At 51.5% G+C, this 20592-nt stretch overlaps 1 protein-coding gene across 1 annotated transcript; it reads left to right on the top strand.

The window, feature by feature from the left end:
- Positions 1–3711: 3711 nt before the first annotated feature.
- RBP3 (retinol binding protein 3, interstitial) lies at positions 3712–13428 on the top strand. The gene is made up of 4 exons (XM_011950325.1): positions 3712–6880; positions 8695–8885; positions 11157–11299; positions 12870–13428. The coding sequence occupies exons 1-4, from the start codon at positions 3827–3829 to the stop codon at positions 13223–13225; spliced, it is 3744 nt and encodes a 1247-aa protein (XP_011805715.1). The 5' UTR covers positions 3712–3826; the 3' UTR covers positions 13226–13428.
- The last annotated feature ends 7164 nt before the right edge of the window (positions 13429–20592 follow it).

Genomic DNA, 20592 nt, shown 5'->3' with positions numbered 1-20592 from the left:
GATGGTCTGCCTATAGATGTGCGTATGGATCTCTCCTATGCGTGCACCTCCCACAATAGGATGGACAAATGGATGGTCTGCCTATAGATGTGTGGATGGATCTCTCCTATACGTGCACCTCCCTGCGTGTACGCAGAGACAGGTGACAATGGTTAGACATTCAATGCTGATTATTTGTTACTAAAGGAGGCTGGATTTTAAAAGATTTGGGAAAGGTTTGTTTGCACATTTCTACAAAATGAGTATGTTTTACTCCTCTGATTTAAGAAAAAAGTAAAATGAAAATAAAGTAAAATGAATAAAAAGTCAAGGTTCAATTTGCTTTGAAGTGCATTAAAAAATGTGTTGGCTTACAGGGGAGAGGAGGCTTTCAGGGTAGAGGAAGCTGGTAAGTCAGAGCTGAGATGAGAAAAGGGTAATAAAAATGTCAGTGGTAGAATCTATGGAGGCAGCCATTAAACTAAGGTAGCTCTAATGCCCTGATTTTCTACAAGAGCAAATTGAAACCTAACTCAGACTCATTTCCTATAAACAGCTAATTTAAAAGAACCCGAAGCTTAAGCCCAGTCAGTCACTGATGGCCAACTGGACATCAGTTACATGGTCTCGAACTTTCCACCAGGATGTTCCAAATCATGCAAGGGCCGAAACGCTAAGCAACCAAAGCATCTGTAATATTTATTGCACTTTCGCCTTCACCCTGTGGAAGCCTCCCCTTGTGCTCCCTTGCAAAGCCCCAAACCACCTCTTGTGGGGAGCTACCAGATTCATGAGTCGGTGTCTGCTCAGATAAGCTCTTTAAAATGTGAACATGTCAAAGCATTTCTTTAAATGATAGTATATAGATATTTGCTGTACCACTTGAACCATTTCCATTATAAAACATTGAGGGGAAAACTAACACAAAACAATAGACAGACATAAAACAACAATACACTGAAAAGACAACATCTGTGATGAAATAGGTAAGTCGCTCCTTCCTGTACTGCCCAGCTCCGCGTGCCCCCTGACCATCCCTGCAGCAGCCCTGACGTGTCATTGTCCCCCTCTTAACCTGCACTGTGGATGCTGCAGGGCTGGTCTCTGGAGCCTGGGTCTGGGCATTTCTCCTTAGATATGTAGAGGCCCAGGAAAGGTTTGGAGCCTAAGAAGCCCTAGGACTCCAGGTCTCCAGGGCAGCCCCAGCCTCTTGGAATGACTTTCCCTAATACCACAGGGGTGTTCTAATCCCAGGCAGAGCCAAGCTGCCCCTCACCAACTCCTGTGTCCTCAACTTCCTTTCAAAACTTCTAGGATGGTAACACCTAATCCTCCAGCAATACTGAGGCTTTTCTCCTTGTTCTATTTTTCCCTTTTGAAGAAGCCAAGGCTTAGAGCAGTCGAGTCACCTAATCATGGTCTCATGTCACCTTATCAAGGTCTCACCCACTCACCTATTCAGTTCTCACCAGTTCAGTTCAGGGTGGCTTCTAAGCTGCCCTCCACAGCTCTGCCCACAGGACATTTGTATAAGTGAGGGGGTGCAGGGCCTTCCAGCCCCCTCCAACTCCGAAACTCAGCCCCCAAGATCAAATGGACTCTCTGAACCCACCGTGGGCCTACAGTTTTCGGGGACTGGATGGGAAGACGTAGAGCTCTCGGCTTTCACTCTGGGGACTTACCCAGAACATGCTCTCCTCATGAGCTAAGGAGGCTGGCCACCATCGGCTTACATACCCCCACAACCCCTGGAGCTCAGAGAACTCTGAGGACAGAACTTGCCCTTCCACCTGCTTGGGCCTTACCCACAGGAGATGCACTGCCTCCCTACCCATGCCCCTCCAACTCAGGCACCCCAGGGACTTGCAACAGACTGATTTTTTCTCAAGTCCCTCTTAAGGCTCCGGGCTAGCCAAACAAATCAAATCCCAGTGATAGGTCCTGACATCCTATCCTGAAACTACATCTAGTAAGACTACAGTGAATCCTTTCCCCAAAGACAGTCTTACTCCTGTTCTCCCCCAAGCCCTTTCTGGGCCAGAAGCTTTGCCTGGACTCAAGCAATGGCAGACAAGTGCCCTCTGAGGACATGGAAGTACATGCTCAGAACTGTGATTCTCCAAGTGGAGGCAGAGAAGACCCAGCCTTCCCAGCAGGGCTCAGGGTATGCAAGGAGTGCATTCATCCGGAGGTGTTGGCAGCATCTCAGCCCTGCCCCATTCTCATAGTAAATTAGGCTCACTTCCATTGGCTGCATACGGTGGAGTGATGTGACCATATGTCACTTGAGCATTACACAAATCCTAATGAGCTAAAAATATGTTTGTTTTAGCTAATTGACCTCTTTGGCCTTCATAAAGCAGTTGGTAAACATCCTCAGATAATGATTTCCAAAGAGCAGACTGTGGGTCTCAGCTGTGCAGAGAAAGCCCACGTCCCTGAGACCACCTTCTCCAGCTGCCTGCTGAGGCACACAGGCGTGCCTGCCTGCTGCCTGCTCAGCCAAGGCGGTGTTACCGGAGCTAGCTTGGGACAGCTCTCCCGACACTCTGCCCTGGCCTTGCGACCACTGTCTGGACGGTAGTTGTCTGTCTGTTAAGTAAGGGAAATGCCCATTTCCAGGGGCATTCAGTGGCAAAGCAGGGCTTCCAGGTTCCGACCCCATAGCAGGACTTCTTGGATTTCTACAGCCAGTTAGTTGCAAGCAGCACCCACATTATTTCAATAAGAAGTGGCAGGAGCTGGGATCTGAAGAGTCCAGCAGTCTACCTTTCCCTGTTTCTTGTGCTCTATGCATTCGGAAGGAATGATTTGGATTCCACGTGAAGCCTGGGACCACAGAGACCCAAGACTTCCTGCTTGATTATCCCTGCAAACTGTGGGCTGTGGGCTGAGCCTTCAAGAATCAGGAGTCACCTCTAGCCATTAACTCTCAGAGCTAACCTCATCTGAATGGGAATACTAGTCCTGTGATATCTGGAAGGTGGGCGCCTCTACACTCCACACTCTACATGATGATCCAGCCACATCATTCTTAGCATTAGAAAGCTGTAGGGGGACCCCTTCTGTTCCCTGGAGGCATTAATAGGACATAGAAATAAATCTCAGGCTCTGAGGCTGATGCCAGCCTCAGACTCAGCCTCTGCACTGTATGGGCCAACTGTAGCCCCAAGGGCTTCTTCTTGCTAACCCCCTATCTGTCCCCACCTAAAACAATGGGCTCCTATTAGTTACAAAACTCTCTGGCCTGTTTTTTCTTTTTTTAGCTATGAAACAGAGATAATATCTAATACAGAGAACTTACTAGTAATGAGTGCTTCCTACTTGCTGGGTACTGAGAAGAAGTGCTTTACACATATTTTCTCACTTAATCTACACAAAAAGTAATTAAGACACTTCCCTGAGGCCATGGGAGAGACAGTGGCAGAACCAGTTCTCCAAGGAGGACTTGCAAGTTAATAACTGGACTTTGCAAGGCTCTGGTGGAAACTGTCGGCTTGTAAAGGATGGAGCACGGTGTCTGGCATGTGGCAGGAACTAAAATAATGGCAGTGATTAGTGTTGTGATATGCAGACGCAGCACAGCAAGATAAGATGCAATGTACCTTCTGGGTCAAACCACCCTGGCCACTCCTCCCCGATACCCAGGGTTGATGTGCTTGAATTAGACAGGATTAAAGGCTTACTGGAGCTGGAAGCCTTGCTCCAACTCAGGAGTTTAGCCCCAGACCTTCTGTCCACCAGCTGAGGAGGACAAGGGCAGAAGGCAGCTGCACAGAGCAGGGCCACGGCCTTGCACACAGTCCAGGGGGCTTTCGTGCAAGAGCCAGGCCTCCCCCTGGGTCCCATGATGAGAGAATGGGTTCTGCTCATGTCTATGCTGCTCTGTGGCCTGGCTGGCCCGACACACCTGTTCCAGCCAAGCCTGGTGCTGGATATGGCCAAGGTCCTCTTGGATAACTACTGCTTCCCAGAGAACCTGCTGGGCATGCAGGAAGCCATCCAGCAGGCCATCAAGAGCCATGAGATTCTGAGCATCTCAGACCCGCAGACGCTGGCCAGTGTGCTGACAGCTGGGGTGCAGAGCTCCCTGAACGACCCTCGCCTGGTCATCTCCTATGAGCCCAGCACCCCCGAGCCTCCCCCACAAGTCCCAGCACTCACCAGTCTCTCAGAAGAGGAACTGCTTGCCTGGCTGCAAAGGGGCCTCCGCCATGAGGTTCTGGAGGGTAATGTGGGCTACCTGCGGGTGGACAGCGTCCCCGGCCAGGAGGTGCTGAGCATGATGGGGGAGTTCCTGGTGGCCCACGTGTGGGGGAAGCTCATGGGCACCTCCGCCTTAGTGCTGGATCTCCGGCACTGCACGGGAGGCCAGATCTCTGGCATTCCCTACATCATCTCCTACCTGCACCCAGGGAACACCATCCTGCACGTGGACACTATCTACAACCGCCCCTCCAACACCACCACGGAGATCTGGACCTTGCCTCAGGTCCTGGGAGAAAGGTACGGTGCCGACAAGGATGTGGTGGTCCTCACCAGCAGCCAGACCAGAGGTGTGGCCGAGGACATCGCGCACATCCTCAAGCAGATGCGCAGGGCCATTGTGGTGGGCGAGCGAACTGGAGGAGGGGCCCTGGACCTCCGGAAGCTGAGGATAGGCGAGTCTGACTTCTTCTTCACCGTGCCCGTGTCCAGGTCCCTGGGGCCCCTGGGTGGAGGCAGCCAGACATGGGAGGGCAGCGGAGTGCTGCCCTGTGTGGGGACGCCGGCCGAGCAGGCCCTGGAGAAAGCCCTGGACATCCTCACTCTTCGCAGCGCCCTTCCAGGGGTAGTCCACTGCCTCCAGGAGGCACTGAAGGACTACTACACGCTGGTGGACCGTGTGCCTACCCTGCTGCAGCACCTGGCCAGCATGGACTTCTCCACAGTGGTCTCTGAAGACGATCTGGTCACCAAGCTCAATGCCGGCCTGCAGGCTGCATCCGAGGATCCCAGGCTCCTGGTGCGAGCCATCAGGCCCAGAGAAACCCCTTCTGGGCCCGTGCCCGATGCTGCAGCTGAAGACCCACCAGGGGCTGCCCCAGAGTTGCCTGAGGACGAGGCTATCCGGCAAGCACTGGTGGAGTCTGTGTTCCAGGTGTCGGTGCTGCCGGGCAACGTGGGCTACCTGCGTTTCGATAGTTTTGCTGACGCCTCCGTGCTGGGTGTTTTGGCCCCATATGTCCTGCGCCAGGTATGGGAGCCGTTACAGGACACGGAGCACCTCATCATGGACCTGCGCCACAACCCTGGAGGGCCATCCTCCGCTGTGCCCCTGCTCCTGTCCTACTTCCAGGGCCCCGAGGCCGGCCCCGTGCACCTCTTCACTACCTATGACCGCCGCACCAACATCACACAGGAGCACTTCAGCCACATGGAGCTCCCAGGCCCACGCTACAGCACCCAACGTGGGGTGTATCTGCTCACCAGCCACCGCACCGCCACGGCAGCCGAGGAGTTCGCCTTCCTCATGCAGTCGCTGGGCTGGGCCACGCTGGTAGGTGAGATCACCGCGGGCAACCTGCTGCACACCCGCACCGTGCCGCTGCTAGACACGCCGGAAGGCAGTCTCGCGCTCACTGTGCCGGTCCTCACCTTCATCGACAATCACGGCGAGGCCTGGCTGGGTGGTGGAGTGGTACCTGATGCCATCGTGCTGGCAGAGGAGGCCCTGGACAAAGCCCAGGAAGTGCTGGAGTTCCATCAGAGCCTGGGGGCCTTGGTGGAGGGCACAGGGCACCTGCTGGAGGCCCACTATGCTCGACCGGAAGTCGTGGGCCAGACGCGTGCCCTGCTGCGGGCCAAGCTGGCCCAGGGCGCCTACCGCACAGCTGTGGACTTGGAGTCTCTGGCCTCTCAGCTCACAGCAGACCTGCAGGAGGTGTCTGGGGACCACCGCCTGCTAGTGTTCCACAGCCCTGGTGAGCTGGTGGTAGAGGAAGCACCCCCACCACCCCCTGCTGTCCCCTCTCCAGAGGAGCTCACCTACCTTATTGAGGCCCTGTTTAAGACAGAGGTGCTGCCCGGCCAGCTGGGCTATCTGCGTTTTGACGCCATGGCTGAACTGGAGACAGTGAAGGCCGTCGGGCCACAGCTTGTGCGGCTGGTATGGCAACAGCTGGTGGACACGGCTGCGCTGGTGATCGACCTGCGCTACAACCCTGGCAGCTACTCCACGGCCATCCCACTGCTCTGTTCCTACTTCTTTGAGGCAGAACCCCGCCAGCACCTGTATTCTGTCTTTGACAGGGCCACCTCGAAAGTCATGGAGGTGTGGACCCTGCCTCAGGTCGCAGGCCAGCGCTATGGCTCACACAAGGACCTCTACATCCTGATGAGCCACACCAGTGGCTCTGCAGCTGAGGCCTTTGCACACACCATGCAGGACCTGCAGCGGGCCACGGTCATTGGGGAGCCCACGGCTGGAGGGGCACTCTCTGTGGGCATCTACCAGGTGGGCAGCAGCCCCTTATATGCATCCATGCCCACCCAGATGGCCCTGAGTGCCACCACAGGCAAGGCCTGGGACCTGGCTGGTGTGGAGCCCGACATCAGTGTGCCCATGAGCGAAGCCCTTTCCACAGCCCAGGACATAGTGGCTCTGCGTGCCAAGGTGCCCACGGTGCTGCAGACAGCCGGGAAGCTGGTGGCTGATAACTATGCCTCCGCCGAGCTGGGGGCCAAGATGGCTGTCAAACTGAGCGGTCTGCAGAGCCGCTACTCCAGGGTGACCTCAGAAGTGGCCCTGGCCGAGATCCTGGGGGCCGACCTGCAGATGCTCTCCGGAGACCCACACCTGAAAGCAGCCCATATCCCTGAGAATGCCAAGGACCGCATTCCTGGAATTGTGCCCATGCAGGTGAGACCCAAGGGAGACCTGGTTGAGCCCAGTCCCGGGAGTGAGTTGGCCCATTGTCCGCACAGGCCGGGCTCTGTGCACAGTGCATGACAATGGCTTTTAGATTTGTTCTCATGTTTAAGTTTTGACCAGTCAAGTCCTTTCCTCTTTCTCAACCTGTTCCATCCGCTCTCTGTGACCCTGGGGTTGCTGAACACCTCTGTTGAACATGCATATTAGGTTGGTGCAAAAGTACTTTCAATGGCAAAGCCTGCAATTACTTTTGCACCCACCTCACAGGAAGCCAGTTTGAAAGCCAACCAATACTCACAGGAAGCCAGTTTGGAAGCCCCTGGGATAGAAGGCGTTTCAGCCTTGGCTGGGTGGAAGGTGAGTGATGGCAGGGCTTCTCATTGTCAGCATTGGGGAAGAGGCCAACACCTGGCAGAGGTGGCCGTGGGCTTCACCAAGTGCCCCACCGCTGGCTGAGAGTTCCACCTAGGCAGCACTCACACCTCCACGCTGTTCTACCTGTGGTTTTGCTGCATCATCACGATTGTGCAGGGCAGCATTTGTCATGAAATCCCTTGTGAGGAGGGTCTGAGGCCAGGGTTTGAGTGCAGGCAGTTTGTCTGGGAGGCCATTGCTGAAGCAGGCGTGAAGGAGGGAGCAGGGAGAGTGAGACGGGAAGCTGACAAGCAGATGCCTCAAAGCTGTTCTGCTGAAGCTGTTCTGCTGAGTGTAGGGATGCTCCCAGGCACAGCCCTCTGCAGGCGGGGCCCAGTGGCTTCTGTCCTGCATTGGCCAAGAGTTGCCCTGAGGATATGACTCAGGGTGGGGCAGGCTCCCCCTTCTTGGAGAAGGCCTGAGCTGAGGGTGGAAAGACAGGGCTGTGCTATAGGAGAGCCTGTCAGTGGGGCCGGGGGCAGCTGAAAGCAGAGGGGGCTGAGAGTACCAAAAGCATCTGCTACAGAATTGTCATCCCCATTTTTCACAACTGAGGCCTGGAGAGGAGCAGAGGGGAGTGGCCTGGGGCCAGAGAGCTGTGACTGAGGGCAGGGCAGGGCCTGGAGGGTGGTGTCTCTGTCAACGAAGGCTCCTGGTCCCAGTCAAGCTCACCAAGTCCTGCCTCCCTCCAGCAGCCTTAGAGAGGGAGGAGGAGGTGCATCCACGTGGGAGTAGCCTGTGCTAGGCTTGCAGGATCCCCGGTTTCCAAATCAACTGCTCCTTCCTTTCCAGTATAGCCAAGGTTCACGATTTGGGGTCTGATGTAGATTCAGATTCTGGCTCCACCACTTACTGACTATGTGACCTGAGACTAGTTACTTAATCTCTCTGTGCTTCAGTTTTTCCATGGAAAAGATGGGGATTATGTTATCTCCTGCACAGGTGGCTGTGAGGATGATGATAAGCTCTACAAAGTGCTTAGTACAGGGCCAGGCGCCTGGTAAAGGTAACTAACATCTTCCAATCCTGCCCCAGTGGAGGGGAAGGTGAGCTTGGAGACATTAGGAAGTATCTGGTGAGGTTGGAGAGGTCAGAGGTGAGACCATTCCTGGGCCTTCTAGCTCAGGACACCAGGGCATGTGGGTGGCAGACAGGAGCATCCTCAGCAAGGAGGCTGCCCATGGATCACACATGTCCCAATGGCATGTCACATCTCAGACATGCCACTGGGAAAGTCCCTGGTATCTACTAACTCCTTCAGAAATGTCAGTTCCTGTTCCTGCCCTTAATATTTCCCATGACATAAAGGCGATCCGTGGTGCCTGCTTTCCTGGACTCTAAAACCGGCTGCTCCTCCTGACACTGAGTAGGACCTCCAACTCTTACAGATCCCTTCCCCTGAAGTCTTTGAAGAGCTGATCAAGTTTTCCTTCCACACTAATGTGCTTGAGGACAACATTGGCTACTTGAGGTTTGACATGTTTGGGGACGGTGAGCTGCTCACCCAGGTCTCCAAGCTGCTGGTGGAGCACATCTGGAAGAAGATCATGCACACGGATGCCATGATCATCGACATGAGGTCAGTGGCCAGGGGTCGGTGCTTCCCAGCCAGGACGCAGGACTGCCGGGGGACAGTCAAAGCTATAGGCCACAGCAGGGAAGAAAAGGAACCCTGCAACACAGCAGAGGACCTGAGGGGGCCAGGCCTCCTTCCTATCAGGGCTCCAGCCAGTTAGCCCAGGGGTTCTTGTTTCATTGAAGGCGGGGCCCAGCACTGGTCGTTTTTGTAAACTTCTCCAATGATTCCAATGTGCATTCCAGATTGAGAATTACCCCAAATTTGCCTGGTCATAGGATTCAGTGGGGAGGAGAGGAAGGAGACGTTAAAAACTCTGATTCCTGGGCTCCACTCCTCCCTTACTGACTCAGAAGCTCCGGTAGACAGGCCCGATAATCTCTATTTGACAGGCATCCCAGGTGATTCTGATGGCCAGTGGCATGTGAGACAGCCAGGCCTCCCACCTGGGAAGGTGCCTCACGTCATACAAAATCAACTCACGACAACCCTGGTCACATGAATCGTCATACAGGCAGAATTTGGAAATCGCACAGGGAGAATTTAGAAATTAATCACTATTGTTATCAAAAGAATTCTTTGCATCACCAAATGATTGTCAGAAGGATGTCTTCAGCTAGCCACCTCCCCTCTGTTTCTGTAAAAATGTGCCTCATATGTCGTGAGTTTACATCATGGACCAGGGGTAGGAGGTGGATGAGCACCCTCAGGCAGTGGCCAGACCTGGCATCCCGTGACTCTGGAGTCCATTGGTGGACATGCCCCTGCACCCTCCATGGGCAGGCTGCCTTCCTCAGACGGGACCCTTCCATGCTCCCCTGTTGTTTAAAAGAAGTGGCAGGGGGTGGCAGAGCGGGGCATTCACCCAGCTCCAGATCTCTAGCCCTCAGCACTCACTCACATGGTTCTTAGTGGTCACTAGGTGGCTCTCGGTCCTGCACCCACTGCCCTTCCTCCCTGGGAGAAGAAAGAACATTAGGGCTAAAACATTAGCCCTGGCTCCAGTTCTGTGTGTGTTCTCAGCCCGAGCTTGAGGCTCCTGTGGTATCTCTGATCATTTTTTTCTTTAGAAGTTCTGTTGAGCACCCGAATGACACTCATGTTAAGTCCCTTTCTTCTGAATATGCCATTTACACTTTTTAAAGAGGAGATGGCCCCAGTCTGCAAGTGCACTTTGCTTAAAGACCCTTCCACCCCTGAGGTTTGTTTGGAGGTTCAGACACTGACATCACAGGCCCCGAACCCAGCCAGGTCATCGCAGGCCATCAACTGGACGAGGCTGCTTAACACATCACTAGCCCCAGTGGGGAGACAGAGGCCCAATGAAGTCACACAGTGGGACAAATCTAAATGGCCTGGGAGAAATGCAGGCTCCCTTTCTTCCAATGTGGCTCCACAAGCCTGAATATTTCAACACACTAAGTGCCCTGTTAAGACACCTGAACTAAGACAGCCGGTAGGTGTCATAAGATTGTCACAGAATGCAACTGGGAAAAATAATGTTTCCCAAAATGTGTTCCACTCATAGGCAGATATGGGTGCAGGGGAGCAGTCCATGGTCAATAAATGGGGGAAACTGATCAACAAGTTTCTGACTGCAAGACTTGTCAGGGCCTTTTATACATATATATATACTTATATACATTTATACATATATATGTGTGTATACATATTATGTGTGTATATATACATATATATATATATATTTTTTTTTTTTTTTTGAGATGGAGTCTCACTCTGTAGCCCAGGCTGGAGTGCAGTGGTGCGATCTCAGTTTACTGGAAGCTCCGCCTCCCGGGTTCACACCATTCTCCTGCCTCAGCCTCCCAAGTAGCTGGGACTACAGGTGCCTGCCACCACTCCCGGCTAATTTTTTGTATTTTTAGTAGAGATGGGATTTCACTGTGTTAGCCAGGATGGTCTCGATCTCTTGACCTTGTGATCCCCCCACCTCAGCCTCCCAAAGTGCTCGGATTACAGGCGTGAGCCACTGCACCTGACTGGTCCTTTAATATATTAACATGTGCTAATTATATAGCAGAAGGAAAGGATAACATATTTGACCACAAAGTTTCTTGTTCTCAAGAGACTACTACTCTTGGAAATACTCTGGAAAATGCCAACCCATGGAATTCTAAAGGCGGAAGAGGCAGTACATCGAGGCTGCCAAGAATTAGAACCCTCCATGGGACAAAGATCCTGGCCTCCCCGAGGGGCACAGAGGGCCTCACTGTGAGCTCAGCCCCTGAACAGGTTCCGCTTCCCATCCCTCAGGTTCAACATCGGTGGCCCCACATCCTCCATTCCCATCTTGTGCTCCTACTTCTTTGATGAAGGCCCTCCAGTTCTGCTGGACAAGATCTACAGCCGGCCTGATGACTCTGTCAGTGAACTCTGGACACACACCCAGGTTGTAGGTACGTGGAGAAGCTTTCCCCTTTCTACTGTCATTCTAGAAGCTTCTGGGAAACCAGGGAAAGACAGCCTGGGTGTAGGTAAAAGTCATAGTAACCAGACTGTAAGGCCCTGTCCTAGTCCAGGCACTAGATGTGCATGATCTCGAATCCCTGAAAAGCATGTATCACTACGTCCATTTTCTAGAGGAAAAAAAAGTGGGGATTGACTAGGTCAAGTATCTTTTCTAGGGTCATGCAGCTAATAAGTGGAACCCAAAATGTGAATAATAGTTTGTCTAATACCAAAATTTCCCCCAGGCTTAGCACCATAATCACCAGCCTGCAGGACAAATGCAGAATTTGAAGGATTCTCCCCGCCCCTTACCAACCCCAATGGGCATTTCCAGTGCTCACCATATTTGAGCTCTCAGCTGCAGTGCCACACACTTGCCTGGAAAAGTCATGATGTTCATCGGGCTTCTGTTCACTGCCCTGGACACAGAGCAGTGGCTACAGGAGCAAAGGCAGGCCCTGAGCTTTACAGAACCATGACTCTCAAAGCCCCATTCCAGGGTGGATGGCCTCCATCTATCTTCCCTGCCCAGTGTGTAAGACCAAGGAACTTGTGCTCCTATCCAACGAGAAAGGACTGGAGAGATCAGTGGGGGTGTGCCTGTGACCAGAGAAACACCCCATCATTTTCATGTCCATGCTTCTGTAATACACAGGCATTTTGCTGTAGCTTCTAGGACATACATTCAATAATATTACGAAGTGTAAATACAAATCAGAGCCAGGTGAATTCTAAATTCAAATAGATGTTCAAGACTGGAAGTTAAAGATAGACTCAATTCTATAGATAGTGAGGTCCCAGAACCGTGAGGTTCAGTATGGGAGCCACAAGCCACCTGCGGCCACCGAGCATTTGAAATGTGGCTCTCCCAAGTTGAGATGTGCTGGAGGTGTAACATGCATACCAGATTTTGAAGACATTACAAAAAAAAAATACCTCATTAATAATTTTATTTGATTACATTTTGAAATGAATGTATTTTGGATACATTGGCTTAAACAAAACATGATGGAAATTAACACCAGGGATTTCTTTTTGCTTGCTCAACATGGCTACTAGGGAACCTAAAAGGACATCTATGGGCAGCATTCTGGCTCACGTTGCATTCCTGTCGGACAGTGCTGTCCTAGAGGGTTGTTCTTATGACATCACAAATTGGGTTTTTCTGAGTCCAAAGTGAAAAGGAAGTCAGGTCAGTTTAAGTGTTTTCATTATTCATGAAGAGAGAGGACGTCCCTTTCTCAGGAGAGTCAAGTCTTTCCTATCACTTGGCATAAAAAGGCCTCGTTGGGAGTTGTCAAGCACTGAAATCCTCGTGATTGGGCATACATTCTTGTCGCCATTTTACGGATGCAGAAATCAAGGCTCAGAGAAGTCAAGTGGCTCACAAGTGTACACAAGGACACAGACCAAAACCCCAGGGCCTCCTCCATCACTGCAGGCCCAGGCAGGATAGAGAAGACAGGTGTTCCAGGGTCCTGACATGACCCCCATCCTGAAGGGCCTTATGTCTTCCAGGTGAACGCTATGGCTCCAAGAAGAGCATGGTCATTCTGACCAGCAGTGTGACGGCCGGCACTGCGGAGGAGTTCACCTACATCATGAAGAGGCTGGGCCGGGCCCTGGTCATCGGGGAGGTGACCAGCGGGGGTTGCCAGCCACCACAGACCTACCATGTGGATGACACCAACCTCTACCTCACTATCCCCACGGCCCGTTCTGTGGGGGCCTCGGACGGCAGCTCCTGGGAAGGGGTGGGGGTGACACCCCATATGGTTGTCCCTGCAGAAGAGGCTCTCACCAGGGCCAAGGAGATGCTCCAGCACAACCAACTGAGGGTGAAGCGGAGCCCAGGCCTGCAGGACCACCCGTAGGGAAGGGCCCCATAGGCAGAGCCCCAGGACAAACAGAACCTCTGGGATACACACCAAGGGCACTCCTGCAGGTGGCCCGGCCTGAGGTTCCCAGGGGCAGCAAAGGGGCCTGCTGAGCTCTGGTTAGGCTAGAGCTGGAAGTGTGTATACACACACACACACACGTACATACATATATACATATATATGTGTATGTACACATATATATGTGTGTGTGTGTTTATATATATATTTATATATATATGGCTTTCCAATAACAACCTAAATTTTAAAAAAGGTTCCTTCTAGGTGGTAGAACTTGGGGTGGTATTTTTACCTTTCTTCTTCATACTTTGCTCTTTGTCTTAAATACTCATTAATGTGCATATATCATTATTTTCAGATGCAGCTGTCATTATTCCAAAATATAAAAAAATAAAGAAGATAAAATAAATTATATAACTGAGCCATTAACCACAATTTAGTGATCACCAGTGGTTGTTAAATCTCTTTTTTTTATGGGTTTTCCATTCACATTATTTGGATCTTCCGGATCTGCCCTGCTGGCCTCTATGGACAGCTGATTTTGTTTAACATGTGGCGCAAGATGCTATGGGGTCAGCAGGTGGCAAAGGTCCTGTGGATCTTAAATAGGGAAAGGGCTGGTGCAGCCCTTCTGCTGGTGATGTACACATGCTGGCTGTGTCTCTTCTGAGCCTCACGCCGGCTGCGTAGCTGGCCACTCTCATCTTCTACCGAGGAGCCAGCTGAGACACAGACAAACTCCACAGCTCACCCAAAGTCACACAGCCAGCATGGTGGACCTGTGTCCTCCTTTGGGCCACCCAGCATTTGCAGCACCTTTGGGTGATCAGAGAATCACTGCCCATAGGAACTGGTAGGAAAGGGTGATGTCAGCCCCACCTGGGTGGGAAACCAGCCCGGCCACTTCCCCATCTGAGTGGTTCTGGGCAATTTGTTTCACTTCTCTGGGCCTCAGTTTCTTCATCTGTTCAATGGGAGAAATAATAATACACTTGGAGTTGTGAGAATGAAGTGAGTCAATCTAATGCCCAGCCAATGTTAGCTGAACACCCTGGAAGCCCACTTTTCCAGCCCTTCTGGCAGCAGGGCATGGGCATGTGGTCCTGCCTTGGTCAACCAGAAGCTCCTGTGCAAGATGTTTAATCTGGAGCAAGTGGCCAGGGAGCCTGGGCAGTGGCCATCTGCCAGACGCCTAGTGTATAAGGACAGCACAGCCATGCCCTATGCTTAGCAGGGACAGCAGCAGCACCCTCAAGAGGTGCTTCCCAGACTTCCTGGTGTGACTTTGGCTGTGGTCCTGGTGGAATGACCCATTGTCCCTACCCACTGCTCAGCCAGGTCCTCCAGCCCACCCATCTAGGACTGGGCACCATCAGGGGTCTTTCATGAAATCCCTGTCTGCTTCCATCCACCAAAGACTTTTCTGTAATGAACAGCACAGTCTGGTACAGCTGGTTAAAGGGTAGGTGGGATCTGAACCCATCTCTGCACAGTTCCAAAGATCCTTCTGTTTCCACCACATCATGAAGAGGCCCTGGGCCTGATCTGGAAAGGGGGTTTGAGACAGACAGGAGCGAAAGTCCTCTGCATAGCAAAGTAGAGGCTCAGCCTTCCTAAATGCAAGCCTTCTTGCATTGTTACCTGCTTACAGGCACAAGACTGGAGAAAAAGGAAAAGGAAAACCAAATCCCATCAGGTCTCTTTTCTGGTGGGACACCCAGATGGCCAAGAACTGCCTAGAAGTCTCTGTTCAGATGAGCCCTGGGCCCCTACAACTCTCTATGCCCTGGTCTGAGCTCATGGCCTGCACCCTGCCAAATCCTACTTACCTCCAGTTCACATCTTGCACATAGCCACACCTCCTTCCAGACACTCAGACTCCCTCCTCTCTGTCCTCCACACCTCTCACCCAGTGTCCACCAATGATCAGGACCCAAGGTAAGTTAATACCTGAGTTAATGTCACTCTGCTCTGCACCCAGCCTGCCATCTTCTTTGCCTTGTCTTGGGGTCCCAGCTTTGTGCCTAAATCCCTGACACAGCTCTCTGCCCCAACTCTGTGGCCTGACCTGCAGCTAAGGGTTCATCTTCACTGGAAGGGCATTGTTAGGTGATGCAGACACTCCTGGAAGGTCATATTTATCTGTCCTTCTTGCAGATGTGATGGAGAGGTAAGTCAACCAGGACCAAGCAGGGGTTCATTTGACTGGCATCCAGGGGTGCTGGAGTGCCCCTAGGAGTCAGCTCAGCCCTGTTGTGACAGCATGTACAATAAATGGATTATAAAGGCCCTGGCAGGGACTCAAAGCTGGCTCTCTGGGGCAAGACAGGCCTAGGAGTTTCCCTATTGTTCACCATCAAAGGCCAGGCCGCACTCTGGGCAGCCAAACCAGAGCCATTGGGTAGAGAAAGGAACTCAGGGTATACTGGGTCCATCTCCCCCTGGCTTTCTTTCCCCTCCAGGGCAGATCCTGAGGATGCCAGGCTAGCCACAGGGCAAGTGGTGGAAACAGAGCTGTCTCAGACCTGGTCCCCGGCGCCAGAGAAGACTTGGGGGACCAGATGTTAGCAGCAGGGGCAGGGCATGGGCACAGTCCACTCATGGGCATCTTTGCAGTCTGACCAGGGACTGATAGCACAGAGCTAAGGGGCATGGTGGGGGTGGTGACTCTGGGTGCTGGGGGCTCATTTCCAGGTGCTCTTGGTCAGCAACAAGCCATGCCTCTGCCAGGCTCTGTAAGGAGAGGAAGGAAAAGGTAACCTTCACCTCCAAGTCCTTGCTGGAGACGTGGTGACCCCCATCCAGGGAAGGAGGAACCAGGGCCTACTGCAGTGATATGCTTCATCCATAGGGAATGCAAAGGGGCCACGTGGGGACCCTTGTGGGCCTGCTGCTTTCAGGCTGGACTGAAGCAATAAGGGAGGAGCTTCCTCTTCCTGTGTCCATGTCTGCCCCGCACAGGCCCACACAGTAGATGGCCCTGACTGTGTGCCAGAGGGCCCTGGTTACCCACGCAGCTGTGATGCGGTGAAACGATGTGACTCAGAAAGAAAAGCAACACAGCCGGTTCACACTCCGGGCCAGGAAACCCACCTCCAAGGTCCCCGCCTGGGGGCACCCACCTCCCATCTCCTGGTTCCTATGGGATTTAGCTGCCACCTGGCCTAGGTACCCTCTCTGCTTTGCTGACCAGGGTGGTCAGCACTAAAAATAGCCTCCTAATCCAAGCAGTTTAGAATAGCAATGGGATCAGACAACAGTGGCTTCCTCCGTCTTGCCCCAGGAAAACACGAGATGGCAAGATAAATGGAAACAAAACGGTAGAGAACCCCTCCCATTCTCCCTGCAGGCACTGCCTCCCCTAACCCCTTTCATAACCGGTTTCTGGGCCGGGCGCGGTGGCTCAGGCCTGTAATCCCAGTACTTTGGGAGGCCGAAGCGGGCAAATTACCTGAGGTCAGGAGTTCAAGACCAGCCTGGCCAACATGGTGAAATCCCGTCTCTACAAAAATACAAAAATTAGCTGGGCATGATGGCAGGTGCCTGTAATTCCAGCTACTCAGAAGGCTGAGGTGAGAGAATCACTTGAACCTGGGAGGCTGAGGTTGCAGTGATTCAAGATCGAGCACTCTGGCCTGGGCAACAGAGCAAGGCTCCATCTCCAAAAACAGAACAAAACAAACAAAACGGTTTCTGAAACTTCTCTCCTAGGAAATGTCACAACCCAACACATGTTGGAGAACGGCTTATTTTTCAAATAAAAGGTTTATTCTATGAGGTTCTGATCTTGCTATGCCATCTGTAGACCTACCACATGACTTCTAAAAACACAACGAAATTAGGCAAATGATAAGGGTGCGTGATTCCCTCTTTCAAGGGAAGAGGCCTGTAGGAAGGCCTGCTGCCTCCAGATGGCGCCATCACTTTCCAGGGGTATGAGGAGCGCAAGGCTGGTCTGGGGGCTACTGTAGCTGACTTTCACCCCTGATAAGGACTCTGTCTCCGTGCTCACAGGAACAGGGTGGTGCGGCTGAGGTTAGAAGTGCTAGGCCCAGCACCGGCGTGTTCCAAAGCTGGGAGCATAACAGAGTTAAGGGGTCACTGGCTGGTGGCAATCCTGAACCATCACCACCACTGACATGCTTCCATGAATCCATGCCACTTTGGTTATCCATCAGTGTTTGCAAAACTCTTGAGTCAGTTGACAACGAATTTCATACAAAGACCTGAACTCTGGCCTTTCTCGAGGCCTGCATCCAGCCTGGCTGTGCAGTCTTCACCCAGGCACTGAGCTCCCCACGATTTCCACTTACAGGCAGTTCCATCCACTCATTAGTCTACTTCAATAGACTTTTGAGCTTGGGATCCCTGGCCTAGACATGCAGGAATTGGCAAGAAGTTGAATTCTAGGAGCCCAACTTTGTAGTGGTTTTACTTCTCTCCCAGGTAACAACAGAAAGAAAAGTTGACCTTTGTTAAAATTGAGAACCAAAATGAATCTGAATTCAGAATGTCTTAGTTTAGCCTCATTAGCATATTTTGAGGACTTTTATAAATCTGAATTGAATGGCTGCCACTGGGAGATAATTTATTAAGATAGAATTTGCCATGTTTCCAGCTACTGTAGATAAAACCTCCTCTGTTCCGCGAGGTCAGCCAAGACTTTCTGCTCATCGACTCAGTGTCTTTGGGTCACATGCCTACCAACAGCTTTACCAGAAAGCCACCAAGGCTCTAGATCCTAGGAGAATGGAGGATAGAGGCAAAGCTGGCCAGAACGGCAAGGGGACACCCTGGGGCACCAAGTGACAGGGTACAATCTTGAGGTGGGGCATTGAGGAGCTTTTGTGAGCTTGAGAGGCAGGTTAGGAATTCAATAGTGACAGGGTGAGTATCTCACCAGGACCACAGGATGGGGTGCTGAGCTGATTCAGTTAGACGTAGAGAATCTAAGGAACACAGTAATTCTTACCCAGGATTGTAAAATCAATACCTGCTGATGTGATATATTGTGGCACCATCTCATGCCAACTCTTAACTGGCGACTGCCTAGTCCATTCGGGCTGCTATAACAAAACACCATAAACCGGGTGACTTATTAACAACAGAAATTTATTGCTCACAGTTCTAGAGGCTCGGAAGTCCCAGATCAAGGTGCCAGCAGCTTTGGCGTTTGGTACCATCTTCCTAGTTGGGAGATGGCAACTTTAAGCTGCATTCTCACAAGGTGGAAGCAGGGAACTAGGTCTCTGCGGTTTATTTTTATTTTTTAGAAACAGGATCTCACTATGTTGCCCAGGCTGGAATGCAGTGGCACAATCATAACTCACTGCAGCCTTAAACTTCTGAGTTCAAGTAACTCCCCCACCCACCCCACCCATCTCAGCCTCCTACGAGTAGCTGGGACTATAGGCACACATACCACCTTATTCAGCTAATTCTTGCATTTTTTGTAGAGAGGGGTGTCTCACCATGTTGCCCAGACTGGTCTCAAACTCCTGTCCTTGAGCAATCTTCCCATCTCAGCCCCCAAAGTGCTAGGATTATAGGCATGAGCCACTGTGCTCAGCCACTGGGGTTTCTTTCTTTCTTTTTCCAAGATGGCGTCTTCCTCTGTCACCCAGGCTGGAGTGCAGCAGTGCAATCTTGGCTCACTGCAACCTCCACTTCCTGGGTTCAAGCAGTTCTTCTGCCTCAGGCTCCCAAGTAGCTAGGATTACAGGTGCTCGCCACCACACCCAGCTAATTGTGTGTGTGTGTATGTGTGTGTGTGTGTGTGTGTGTGTGAGTATTTTTAGTAGAGACGGGGTTTCACCATATTGGCCAGCCTGGTCTCGAACTCCTGAACTCATAATCTGCCTGTCTCAGCCTCCCAAAGTGCTGGGATTACAGGTGTGAGCCACTGCACCCAGCCTCCTTTGTAAGGGCACTAATTCCAACCTCCCAAAAGCCCCACCTCCTAATACCATTACCTCAGGGGTTAGGACTTTAAATAAATTTTGGGAGACACAAACATTCAGACCATAGAAGTGCTAGAGAGAGCTTGGGCAAAACCATGATTTAACATGTCTATTCTCCAGTAGATACAGGAGGGCAGAAACGAAGAAGGCCTAAGAGAGAATTTGACTCCCAGACTCTGGGAACCCAGCCTGGTGATAATTAGGGACCACAATATTAACAAGCTGTAAACCCATCACTTCCACAAATCACTTTTGAATTTGTCCATTTAAATGGCTCTGAGCAATTTGGATCTACATCCATTTTTACCAAAATTAAATCCAAGTTAAAAATCAGAGTTGGGGGAAGATAGTGTGCTGTTTTCTATAGCTTCAAGTTTTCCTAAATGCCTATCCTGCTTGGGAATGGTGTAACTGGTCAAGGTTAGTAATAATTGCACGTGAGGCTGTTCTATTCACATGCAATGTAAACTGTCACTTGTTGTAGCCGAGGTTCCTCAGAGATTGTGGATGGGGCAAGGTCCAGACCTCTCAGTGGTTCTAACCTTGACCTCACCACCACTTGCCCTGCAATGCTGAGCACATCAGCTCAGGTCTGTGGACCTCAAAGTCCAGTGTTGTACAGGGAGGGGGTGGTCTAGAAACCTAAAGTCCCTTCAGTTCTAAGTGTCTGCATGTCTTGGTGTATTTCTGCCTTTCAAAGAGATTTCACAGAAATTACAAACCAATCAATTAAGCCAGAGAAGGACAATTGTGCACAGCGTTTGATAGATCCTAAAACCCTCCTGAGAAGCTGATTTGAGATGTGGCAAGTACCAGGCCAGAAGCAGGCATCTCACTCATTCATTCATTCGACAAATGTCTGTTGAACACCTACTATGTGCCTACATTTATCTAGATGCCAGCAATGCTGTAGGTAAAAAAAAACCCACCAAAAATCCCTCACAGAGCTTACATTCTAGTGATAGGGGACACGGTAAGCAAGATAAATCAGTGAAAGACTTAGTATGCAAGATAGTGGAAGTGCTGGAGAGAAGGGAGATAGGAAAGCGTGTGTGTTTACAAGTAGCAGGTATGAGTTGAAATTTGAGACAGGGAGCCTACATGTGCTGCTGTCCCAGTTCCTGAACCATCCACAATGCCACATGACCACACTGGACTGGGCAGACAGGTGGCAGGCTGAAAAGGACACGAGCTCAATCTGGGGTCCTGGAGTCTTATTCTTGCACTGATGCTCCTGAGCCCATGGTCTTAGGAATGTCCTTGACCTCTTGGAGTTTAATGTCATCTGCAGTAGGTGGGAATTATTAATAACAATCTGCCTCCCGGCTGCTGCGTGTCAAGTGCATAGTGTGGGGTCTCATGCCGAGACCTTGAGTTGCCCTT

This window comes from Colobus angolensis, unplaced genomic scaffold (genome assembly GCF_000951035.1).
Source record: "Colobus angolensis palliatus isolate OR3802 unplaced genomic scaffold, Cang.pa_1.0 Scaffold306, whole genome shotgun sequence".
In the NCBI taxonomy this organism is placed as follows: domain Eukaryota; kingdom Metazoa; phylum Chordata; class Mammalia; order Primates; family Cercopithecidae; genus Colobus; species Colobus angolensis.
Note: the sequence above shows the minus strand (reverse complement) of the source record. Positions and strands in the feature narration are given on the sequence as shown.

Coding starts and splice junctions, on each gene's coding strand:
- RBP3 (XM_011950325.1), top strand. CDS start 3,827: ATGATGAGAGAATGGGTTCTGCTCATGTCTATGCTGCTCTGTGGCCTG. Junction 6,881..8,694: donor CTGGAATTGTGCCCATGCAG/GTGAGACCCAAG, acceptor CAACTCTTACAG/ATCCCTTCCCCTGAAGTCTT. Junction 11,300..12,869: donor GACACACACCCAGGTTGTAG/GTACGTGGAGAA, acceptor TATGTCTTCCAG/GTGAACGCTATGGCTCCAAG.